At 27.0% G+C, this 12,660-nt stretch overlaps 2 protein-coding genes across 2 annotated transcripts; both read right to left on the minus strand.

Annotated features, from left to right (window-relative positions):
* Positions 1–22: 22 nt before the first annotated feature.
* On the minus strand, positions 23–2,249 carry LOC141526315 (quinone oxidoreductase-like protein 2 homolog). Its single transcript, XM_074241266.1, has 8 exons — positions 1,901–2,249; positions 1,408–1,641; positions 1,145–1,336; positions 893–1,074; positions 678–766; positions 459–588; positions 238–367; positions 23–154 (listed from the first exon to the last, which is right to left on the minus strand). Exons 1-8 carry the CDS (start codon positions 2,120–2,122, stop codon positions 101–103), a joined length of 1,233 nt encoding a protein of 410 aa, XP_074097367.1. The 5' UTR covers positions 2,123–2,249; the 3' UTR covers positions 23–100.
* Positions 2,250–5,510: 3,261 nt separating this feature from the next.
* On the minus strand, positions 5,511–10,587 carry LOC141526128 (uncharacterized). Its single transcript, XM_074240934.1, has 6 exons — positions 10,266–10,587; positions 9,266–9,541; positions 7,426–7,658; positions 7,046–7,312; positions 5,960–6,215; positions 5,511–5,747 (listed from the first exon to the last, which is right to left on the minus strand). The coding sequence occupies exons 1-6, from the start codon at positions 10,522–10,524 to the stop codon at positions 5,575–5,577; spliced, it is 1,464 nt and encodes a 487-aa protein (XP_074097035.1). The 5' UTR covers positions 10,525–10,587; the 3' UTR covers positions 5,511–5,574.
* Positions 10,588–12,660: the final 2,073 nt, after the last annotated feature.

Below are 12,660 nucleotides of genomic sequence, written 5' to 3' on the forward strand. Positions count from 1 at the left end.
ATATTATTATTAAATATATCAGTTATTCATTTTTAAAAATATTTTTTATTAGAAAAATTTAATAGTCGTAAAATAATTTATGAGGGATTAATTATATAAATTACTTATCTTTTAACTTTACTTCAGCTTCAGGGTTTTTAAGATCGACAACAACCTGGATAAAAAACAACAGTTATTAGTTACTAATTATTATTAATAGCGAAAGAAAATTTATTTTCTTATTCTAGAAACATTTACCTTATCTGAACACTTTAAATCAGTTATAAATTTAACCGCGTCATTGATTTTATGGAGACCGACCACCATTGAGTACGAAGGTTTTATTAAACCTTCTTCGTGATATTGCAAAATATCGTTGCCTGCCTCGCTGAAATATTGGTGATAAATTTATTTATTTAATAACTATTATTTTACTGCTTATTTCAAATTAATACAATAATTATCGGTATTATCTTTACCGATACGACTCCAGATTTTTTTCTTTGAATTCCACTAGATCAATACCCGTGATAGAAAATGGGCATTGTGTTGAGCTGTCTTTATCGTAGTCCTCTTTGGTTACAGCAAATCCAGCGATAATTATACGACCTTCGGAAAAAAATAACTAATAATGTTTTACTCTTTCAATATAATAAATAAAAATAACTTTTACTTATTTTATTATTTCAATCTAATACCTTCTCTCGATAAATGTTCAATTAATACTGCAAAATTATCATCACGTAACAAACTGTTTTGATGATCTTCTTTATAAATACTTGTAAAACTGTAAAAACAATTTGTTTTATTAAATAGATTGTTTTGTAATTATATATATTTTTAAGAGAATAAGAAAAATTTTGTGGCCAGTGATAAAAATCATTATTTAAAATAAAAAATAAATATTTCTTACCATTCTAACATTGTTTTAAATTTTTCACCCTCAGCTCCATCAAAAACATCTTTAATATCTTGTTCAGCAGCAAATTCAACTATTTTATTCATCAATTTCTTATCACTGTATTTTAAAGATGCAAATGCCCCTTTATCACGTACTATCTCTGTACGATTTTCTGATTTGCAAACTCCAATCACCTTAATTATAAAAAAAAATTAATTATTTAAATTATTACCGCTATAATAAATTAAAAAAAAAATTTTTCACCTGTGCTCTGAAGACATTAGCAGCAATATCAACAGCAGCAAGACCAACTCCACTAAGACCAACATTTATGACAACTATTTCATTTTCCTGGAGGTCAGCTTTTTTTTCAAGACCAATTAGGGCCGTGAGATAATTATTCATCAAGCAAACAGTGTCTAAGGTCTTAATAGACGACGGAATTTTCCAGATGTCCTAAAAATTTATAACATTAGCTATCATTATTTTAATTGCTTATATTTACAGGTCATAAAATAAATATTTACAGTCATTTCAGCAACACATCGCTCAGCTAAACCTCCAAACTGAACTTTATTTAAAGCGACTACTTTATCTCCAACTTTGAATCCTTGCTTCTTAGCCTGGTCCCCAACTTCCAGCAATTTTCCTGCCACTTCATAACCCAAAATTGCCGGTAACTTTGGTGGAGATCTGTGTAAGTTTTTCATTTTTAAAATATCTGGACCATTTAGCGTACAATACTGCACGTCTATCAACACCTGTAATAAAAAATAATTTTATTGATTATTTATAGAAAATTATTTTGAAAAATTCAGAATGAAACTAAAATTAGCCGACAGCGAAAAATTTTCATTTTTTTCTTTTTATTAATTAAATTAGCAATAAAAAAATATTTTTAAAAAATTGCACGTGTAGTTTTTCAAATTTTTAACATGTGGATTTTTTTTTTTAATTTTTTTAAAATAATTTTCTTACAAAAATTTTCAGATGGCTAATTTAATTTTCATAAATTCATACCTCATTTGCATTGATAGATGGTATATCAATATTGTCAATAACAAAAGGCTCAGAGAATTTTTTTAAAACCGCTCCTTGCATTTTACCTTCTCCACGAGGTGGAATAACATTTTTATCATCACTTTCTGTATTTTTGCTAAGTGTTCTTGTGTTTATGTTTAATATTAATTTATTGCACTTCCAAACCCAATTAGTTGCTAGCCTGCATTTTATAACCGACATTTTTTACTAGTGTCTTTTTATTAAGATTTAATAATAATTATCATGCCTTGTGAATAATTAGCGGTCTTGTCAAGTGTCACGTGTGGTCGTCAAATAATAACAAAATTTTGGTTAGCTCAAATTCTAGTTCCATTTTCGGATTACAAAAAAAATAAAAAAAAAAACAGTACAGAAATAAGTTTCATTGCCAGCGTAGTAAAAATAAAATGACCGTAAGTCGGTAAGTAGTCCATTTTTCATAATACTGAAGTTAGCCGTCAGCTGTCAATTTTAAAAATTTTAATAACAAATCAATTACAATAAAAAAATGCTTCTAAAAATTTTCACTTGTAATTTTTATTAATTTTCACATGTGAAACTTTTTAATTAAATTTTTTTTTTAATAATTACATTATTATAAAATTTTCAAATAATTTTTAATGTCTGCCAACTTCAGTGTCATGATTTTTCTAGTGGCTCCGTCTATCGTCGCGATATAAAGCTAAATTATACATAACACTGAAGTTGACAGACATTAAAAATTTTTTTAGAATTTTATAGCAATTAAATAATTATGAAAAAAATTAAATTAAAATATTTCACATGTGAAAATTAATAAAAATTACAAGTGAAAATTTTCAGAAGCTTTTTTTTATTATAATTAATTTATTAAAAAAATTTTTTTAATTAACAGCTGACGGCTAACTTCAGTGTTATAATTATAAAATTTTCAAATTTTGGCTTAACTAATCAAGTGAAACTGTCAGGTAAAAAGTATAAAGCAAGAAAATAAGGAATGACATTAAAGTTTTCGGAATAAATTTATTTGTAAAATAAAATAAAAAAATGATCAAGTAACTGCTAACTTTAATGTCATAAAGAAAAAAATATCAAAAGTTTGGTAATTTCTTTTCAATATTATAAAATAAAGAATTAAATGAATAATAAAAAAATATATATGTATAAGATTATTATATTTCTATTGGCATTTGAATTATCATTATCATTTTTCAATAACAGTTCAACAATCACAATGTTATATTATGTCTAAAAGTTTGATTTGAATATACATATACATAATACATTTTGTTTATTATTCTTAATTATAAATGTACGATAGTCTCATTTATTTATATTTTTAATTAATTAACTTGTTTATTAAATTATAAAAAGCGAGAAAGCAGAAATTTAATAAACGTACTCATAGCCTTCGTAAACTTCACCCCTAAGTACGGATGTTGGATGTATCAATATTTATGATAATCACCAAATGCTCTGCAGGTAATTAACAAATTAATTAAATTTATGTATATTGAATTTGTCACGGTTATGAATAATTTATTCTATAATCAGTTAATTAGCGTACGTTTATTAATTTCATCAGCTTCTCGGTAACTCAGTATTATTTAATTAATAGAAGTTATAATTGAAACATGGAATTAGATTCGCCATGGTAATCTTATTTGCAATGAATTTCTGTGTTTTTATTTATGTTAATGTGGACTACACCTGTAGACCAAATTGAGCAGATTATTTTTCTTTCATTTTTAATATTTCTTTTTACTTTACTTCATATTTCGTACTTAACTAGATTACATAATTCTAGAGCAACATTTTTTTGTAGCTTCATTATGAGTACTAAGTATGTATTTCATATATTATACTTTTGTTCATAAATAATTATATTTTTATTTTTTTAATTCATTATTTTTACGTGAAGCGTAGGATTGTGGATATTGGATTTCATATTCAAAATAACTAACATGTAAGCAAATAAATTGCAAAGATACGTTCATAAAAAATACATTTTTTCATTAATTATTTTTTGGTTTAGAATATCTTTTTTTTTATGATTACAATTTTTATCTTATTAATTATTTTTTTATAGGAAATGGAAGATCAAATTTAGAGTTACCTTCATTTATCAAATGAAAAACGGCGGCAATTTTTATTTCAAACCAACAAACATTTTTTTTCTTCAAAAACTAACTTGTGAGTATAAATACTAATACAAATTAATAATTATTTATTAAACCAAAGCATTCGTAGCCACAATTAAAATTCTATTGACAATAATGTCTTCATTTAACTATTTTGCCTTGTTAGTGATTCAAAATTTTCTCATTAATTTTTTAACTAGCGAGCGTATTGAAAAAATACAGTACCAAACTATGTATCAGTTGAGTATTTTTGGACGCAATTGCTGTCTGTACTGTTGTATATTTAAATATTACAATTTATGATTGTAACAATTATCCCATTAATTCAAAACTTTGTAAGCTTCGTTAACAAAATAACAATCCAATGAAAAATTTAACTTCAAAAACTCGTTAAACCCAATCTACGGCACATCGATACAAGCTGCATATATTTTTATTACCTTGCACTAGCTTTTTTGTTATTATAATTATAAAAAACATGGACGTATGGCTTTTTTTTTTTTTTTTTTTTTTTTTTTTTTTTTTTTTTTTGGTAAATTATGATTAACGCATTACATTTCTATTCAATATTGATTATTGATTACATTTTTGTGATCATACACTTGCATTTATTTTTATTTTTGTGTGATACAGGTCTATACATTAATTTTTATCACGATTAAGTAAATTAATTGTTATAAATTATAAAATTTAAATAATTTAATTGACGACATTTTTTTTTTTTTAATTACTTTTATTTTAAAAAATTCGCTAAAATTTAATCAATTTATATCATAATTAAAAAATTTATTATCGTGCGTAAATTTTTCTAATTTGTGCATTAAATTAAAAAAAAGACATACTTAAAAAAATTCCATAATAAAATAATTATTCTATCAATAATTGGCATGAATTATTTTATACAAGTCCTAGTCTAAAAATAATAGTAATAATACTGATTTTTCTTCTTAAGGATAGCTTGAAATACTGATTAATTTTTGGCCGTGTATTTTACAATAAAGCAGTGAGCATTTTTTTTTTTTTTTTTTTTTTTTTTTTATTATTAAAATAATTAAAAAAGTTAAATGAAGAAATATAAATACAAAGTAAAATCTAAATGGATAATATAATTTATTTAAAATTTTTATGTTTATATAAAACTACTTTCTGTAAATATTTTATTTAAAAAAGTACGTGACAATTAATATGGTTAACAAAAGAGGTGTATATAAAGAACATTTAATCGTTCAATATATTCAATAGGAAAAGGGAAGTAGTAAAAAGTCTAATGACTATAACAAGGTTACAAATAAGTTGACATTACATGGCTCGGCATATTTTTGGCATGACATAAAAATTCAACCTCTTACTAATTAATTATATCAATTTTTTTTTTTTTTAATTCAATAGTATCGATGATCGCACGCATACTTTCATGTTTCTAATCTAAGTTTATTATTTTTAAATATATATATATATATATATATATATATATATATATATATATATATATATATATATATATATATTATATTTACTTTAAAAGGATAAAATTCATCTATTGTATATCTCACGGTGTAAATCTGGGGGCGGAATACTTTGGTAAGCAGGTTGAGTATCACGAAAGTGTGATCTTATCAAAAGACCAAGTCCTAGGAGTACTACTGGTAGGCCCAAAAGTGCGCAAATAAGTTCACCTGTTACTCCTGGTGACCATGTTATTATTCCTATTAATAAAATAATAATAATAATCTATATTATTAAGAGAATTTATTTTTAATTCATAATTCACGGCAGTCACATAGTGACTGCAAAGTTGCCAGTAATAATAATAATAATAATAATAATAATAATAATAATAATAATAATAATAATAATAATTTTAGGAAAGAAGTAATGAAGAAGAATATGCGTATTTATTTGTAAATAGTTTTCTCACCTCCATTAGACCCAACATCCATCTTGTAAATACTCCACCAAATGCCAGAAAGAGGGAGAGAAATTGTGGTAGCGGCTACGGTGAAGACAGCACTCTCACACATGGACAAAAAATTCAGGATTGATATGGAGAAGGTGATGTAGGAAAAAAGAAAAATCCATCCGTGGTTAGCTACTCCAGTGCAAGAGCTGCTGCTTTTAAAGTGACACTTGAAGCCGTGCTCAATTGTTGTGTAGAGCTCTCTTGGAGTAAAACCCTAATGCCACACACAGAAAAAATAGTTAAATATGTTATATGTTGTAGGTTGCAGTTTGTAGGTTGTCGCTGGCCGGAATGAGGGTGTGGGAGCGAAAATGTGCACCAGCATACTCAAGTGGATGAACGAATGTGTTTTTCATCGTCATGATTGATGAGGTAAGAAAAATACCAAGTTTCAAATAAAAGTATTAAAAAATAACGGCTAGTGTGAACTTTAGAATGAAAAGTATTGGATTAAAGTGTTGAGAAAAAGTAGGCAAATAAAAAATTCACTGCGGAATAAAAATATAAATAAATAACACTGCGATACGATGAAAAATTTATTTTTACCAAGGAAGAAATATAAGATTTAGAAAATATCGATAAAATAAGAATTAGATCCAAAAGTTATTTTTATTTCCAAAGAAATGAAACTAAAAACTATGGCTTAAGTAATTATTAAATCTTATAAATTTTTCTAATTTTATTTTTCGATTAAGTTATGAAGAAAAATTATAGAATTGCATAAAATCAGTTGGTTGCTCCCGGAACTTCAAGTTTCAGTTTTATAACGGAAAGTTTAAGCTTTCTACTTTTTTTTTTTTTTTTTTAGTTATGATAACTTTTATCAAACTCAAGCTTTTTACTTCAATATTCAATAAAACGCGAGTAAATTGACCGAAAAAAAGGAAGAAACTCTCGAGAATGTGAAATAAAATGAAATTTTTTATTTTTTTTATTTTTACTTCATTTAAAAAGTATTGAAGTTATTTTAAATGAAAATTCTTCACAAGAAAATTCAACAATTATAATTTCTATTTATAAATTACAAAAAAAAAAAAAACATACCCGACCAATACCAGGAAGAGTATCAACCCAAATAAACGCCAAGACGACAATGAAAGAAATGGCGTGAATGTGGAACAAAGTTCTAAGTATCGGAGGTTTGGGTAAGTGCTTCTGCTTGATCGTCGGGTCTGGATCAGTAACGTGTAATAAACGGCCTCCTTCTTCCTCAGACCCGCGGCGTCTTATGTCGCGGGATGAGACCAGCCTAGAGACAGTGTAGAGGAACGAATTGTGCTGAGTCGTCAGCAAACGGCAGACACTTTGCTGCTGGAAATTAAACGTCACCTCAATCTATTTCATCTTGTTCTATATACAATTATTACATAATAGATTTATATTGTATTATAGGATTTTCGGAATGAATGACAGATGTTCCTTACCCCCGTGGTGAAGTGGAGCTCCAGCAGGGTGAAGACCAAGGCAAACACTGCCAGCGAAGCCACATAAACCAGAGTCCAAACCGCTCTTACGCCCCAAGAACCTCTCATCATTAATGTGTGTGCAGATACTTCGCGACCGCGACACCGAAACTCGTCACACAATCCGTAGTCCACACTTATGAACAAACCGACGATTATCGTTGTACTGGAAAATATACGCTGCAGGCTCATCACTGTAAGTTTATTTTTAAATTATGTTTTTATTTACTTTATTGAAAAATTTGCTCGAATATTTATTCCATAAAATATTTGTAGTTTGATTATTAAAATAGTAAATTAATGAGTAAAAAATTAATTATATCAATTAATAATTTGTTTTGTAATTATTCGGTCAAATACTCATGAGTTTTGTCATAAAATTAAGTATTAATTACCAAGGGAAAATCAATCGCTATACAAATATTTTATGAGATTTTTTAATTAATTTATGAATTAATAAGAATAACAATAATTGGCGTCTTAATTAAATTTGTACTTGACAAAAACAGTACAAAAATTTATAATTAATTTAATTTGCATAAAAAATTTTAAATTAAATTTATTGGTTCGCTATTAAGGTTAATTATTTCGCATTAGAAAAAATTTTTTTCTATAAAAAATTTTACGACAGCAAAAATGGGAAATTCAGTGATTTACTTGAATAATTTATATAGAACAAGCCTTACTATTGTCACCTGATTTTAAGGATGAATGAACAGTGAGTAATATTCACGCTCTCAATACTACGAACTTTGACGGAAGTGAATGTCATTAGTTCCTAAGATAAATAACTTCCCGTAGAATATCAGTGCAATATTATGTATCAATATTTGCTTAGACACTTCAATGAATAATTCTACATCGCTTGAATGAATATAATAATGATAATAATCATAATATCATGATAAAATTTATTTAAATGGGGAAAAATTAGAGTATGAATTCTAAAAAGTTTGAATTTGTTTGATATTAAAATTTTTTTAAGTAGCCACTGTTATTTTTAAATTGTCAAAGTACGTAAATTGAAATTTGAACACCACTTTTTTCGCGTCAAGTTGTAAAACGATGCAAATTGACATCATTGGATACTCTGGTGCTTAGTTTCACTTCAATATTGATTACTTGATGAAAATACTATTAGAAAATTGATGCCACTTAAAAATGATCGGATTAAAGGGCTCAATAATTTGCAGTCAAATATTTATTAATCTGAAAAATTACCATTAATATTTTTTATTAAAAAATATTAATTGAAATTAAAATTGAATGATTTAAAATAATGTAAAGTGCTCAGTGTCTGTAACTAAATTTCACTTCAATATCGATTATTTAATAATAGAACAATTTAGAAATTTATACCGATACCTTCGCTGTACATTACCAGATTAAAGTACTCAATAATTTAAAGTGAGACGAGATGTAATAGCTCAAAATGAAAAGAGTCCTTGAAATAGAGTTTAATTAAATACAAGTAGTGTAATTAATTTTTTACTTCGTCACTCATACCAGTCACATTTATTGGCTTTTCCAACGTACCGGAAAGCTTTTAATTTAAATAAGTTATAATTATCAACATTATAAACTCTAATACAGGAATAACTTTTATTAAAAAGTTATATCGAGGTATTTTTAAAATTGATTTTAATTGAAGTTTACTTTGTCGCTGGTATTTGTTTTTATTTATTATTCAGAGTAACAGGACTCGACAGTCGGGTCAAGAAAATTAAAGTTATTTTTACTGATATTGTTATTGTTATTGTTATTGCTATTAAGTGAATAGTTTTAAAAAATCAGGACTTACTCTTGCGGCAGAAGAAGAAGTAATAAACAAGGGAGAAGACAAGCGTTATACCCTTGATAGGATCCTGAAGGTGACAAAGCACTCGATTTTGATCCAGTGAAAGTGTAACGAGTATTCCCGAGAGCGCGTAGAAGCAACTTATTTTCACGAGACTACATCGTGGTATTTTTATCTTGAGACTATTGGGAATCAGTGTCGGTGGAGGCGACACTTTTTCGCCAATGATAGTCATCAATCCGAAGATGCACGTTGATAAAAATGCTATGAATAACAATCCTAAGGCAAAAAACAAATAAATCTATATTATTAAGAGAATAAGAAAAATTTTGTGTCCAGGACAGTCATATGATAAAATTAATTTTTTTTAATCAAATTTAGTATCATTGCAAAGGTGTTGATTTGACATTCTCACCGATAGTCAATTTATTATGATAACTATTTAGGCTACTATCTAGTATATATTTATTAAAAGTCATTATAATTGCTCAAATATTTATAATTTTATTTCTTCGCATGATTAATTTAAATAAATTGTTCTATCCATTAGCACAGCGATGAGAATAATGGTAACGATGATTAAGTAACTATTTTTGAGTATGAGATTTACGTCAGTTGGAGTAAATCGACAGCCCGTAATATCTATCTATTATGACAAGAGACACCTATCAGCTTTGTTTCGACATTCTGTGCTGTATAGTACTATCAGTGGTTCTGCTATCTCGGTCTTTACTACTGGATTCTGAATTCTGCATTCTGCATCAGGGAACAGAGAACTAAGCCGTGTAGTGTACGCGCTGTTATACACACGTATATTTACCTATAATAGAAGTGGATGGAATAGATGGTAGAACGCGTGAATTGATTGAAGCTCGAAGCTCGCACAATACACAAATACCTGTCACTTGTATAATAGCGTGTAAAATGGTTTCGCGTGGGTAGGGAACAAGGAGTTAGGTGTAGGTAATAAAAGCAGTAAGAGTCTATTGCGTTGACTGAGTACCTGTGTAGGCGTTCGCCGTTCCGCTTACATTCTCGAGGTACAGTGGCAAACTGATGATAGAGGTTGTAACCGAAGCTGTGACAATGCCCAGGGTGGCCAGGAAACTAAACCTTTGCCAACACGATTGCTCTGTATCAAAGAGCTTATCACTTGGCTGATAAGTCGTGTATGCTGGCTCCTCCGTGTCCGTGTACTCTTCTATTTCTACATCACTCCCAGTACGACGTAGTTGCTCATCTTGATCGTCCTCGTCTATCATTTTTGTTATGCAATTTTTTAAAATCGCCAGTTTTTTTTTTTTTTTATTTTTTTCTTTTTTGTTTCTAAAATTTTTAAAATGCATTATTATTATTATTATTATTATTATTATTATTATTATTATTATTATTTTATGCTAAATAATTTTTTATCTAAATCCCAAGTAATAAATCGTAAAGATAAAATTGTACAGTAACAAAACCTGCAGCAAAATAAGACAAAATTGTAAGCAAATATTTCTTCCTCAGAAGAACATTTATCTTAAAAAAATAGTTATATTTTTCTCTAGAAAAAAATTCTAGCGTTTCAATTTATTTTAATTTTCAAAAATTATAATTTTTAAAACTAAAAATATTTTTCTAAGCTTACTAATTTACAATTTCTCTTAATTGAAAGTTTTACTAAAATAAAAGATGAATCAATTCCAAAGTTATTTAATTTAATTACACAACTTTCAATTGAATTGTAAACTTCATTTTTTCTATTTTCCCTCTGCAAATGTAAAACAGAAATGTAATTAACTTAAATAAAGATTGTCAATCTACAACTTAAATAAGTTACTATACAAATAAACATAAGGATGATTTAATAATAATAAAAAATAATGACAATGTATTTTTATACCCGCAAACCACAAAAGGTTTATAAAAAAAAATGTTTAATATTTACTTTGCGTGTACATCGCATGGCTGATCGACAGAATACACAGCCTTGTGTTTTATAATATAAAGTAAAGTGTATTATAATTTTTTCATCATACCTAGGAAACTATTGATTTTTTATTATGCATATACTGAGATAAAAGAGCGCCAATTAGTTTATCACCCCGTTCATAATAATAATAATTATTAAAATTAAAATCATTAAAAACTATCAGCGTTAAATTATCGGATTAATTTAATAAAATCACTTAGATAAATTCATTTTATTTCATTGAAATATTAATTAATTTCAAAGAAACTTGTTAACCTGGTCTTTAAATATTGCAGTCGATGTACACGTAGATTAAATATACATGATCTTACCCTCATACATACCAATGACAATCTAGTACATGCACAATATGCATACACCAATACGATAAGAGAGATTAAAGGAGCACGGTAATAAATTATGCAATAAATATCACTTTACGCGAAAAGTCTAGGGTATAATTTAACTCACCGTGTAATGAACGACTGCAGTAAATCATTTAACCGCGATATTATTCATTCGATTTATAAATCGCTAATTACATGTTACATACTATTATTAAGATGCATCTTAAAATTAATTTTATATTTTTTTAAAATTACTCTACAACTCAATTAAGTTAAAAAAATTATTTATTAAAAATTAATAATTCAATTGTTACCTTTTTATGAAAGTCCTAACTCGACTCCGCCCAAAAGATAATCTTGGGAGCTTTCACAGGAATTGTTTATGTTTGAGTAAATTCCACAAACGTTCTCATGATGCTTTATGTGTGTAAATATATGTACATATGCATACATACAATACTTATGAGTAGATGTTTAGATATATATAATTATCGCAGTTATTAATCACAATGCCTATTAGCACAAATTTTTAGATATTTTCAATAAAATATTTAGCGAACCACGATTAAAATGACAATGAAACAGAATGTATAAGATTGGTTGAAAAAGCTCAGTGCGAGCTGGGCAGCTTGAGCTTTTGCTGTATCCACTTGTTCTCTTTTCACAGATCCTGGTGCGCACACTCCCGTTTCGCGCATGAACCTTAATGACACTTCAATGTTTATTTTTAAAAATTTATATACGTAATTTAGCTTAATTGCTCATACCTTATTACCTATTGCCTTGAATGATAATTAGTATTTTTATTTTCTTTAATTTTTTTTATATCAAAGTTGAAATTATTTTTATTATTGATATTATGGGGAAGAACATTTTTTAGTTGGAAAATTGTTCAGTGCAATCTTGATAGTAGATTTGCACGCCTGATTTTTTAATCTGCTTGATTGTGTAATCATTAGATTAATCCTCTGACTTTTTAATGTCAATGTCTCTTTTTTCCAAAAAAAATTTTCAATCAGTGAATGAATAATTATATTTATTTATAATTAAATTTAATCATTGTTTAGAAACAAATTGTTTTTGTTATGACCAAAATT

This window comes from Cotesia typhae, unplaced genomic scaffold (genome assembly GCF_013202065.1).
Source record: "Cotesia typhae breed Kobodo isofemale line unplaced genomic scaffold, CoteBio_Ctyphae contig_33, whole genome shotgun sequence".
Taxonomy (NCBI): domain Eukaryota; kingdom Metazoa; phylum Arthropoda; class Insecta; order Hymenoptera; family Braconidae; genus Cotesia; species Cotesia typhae.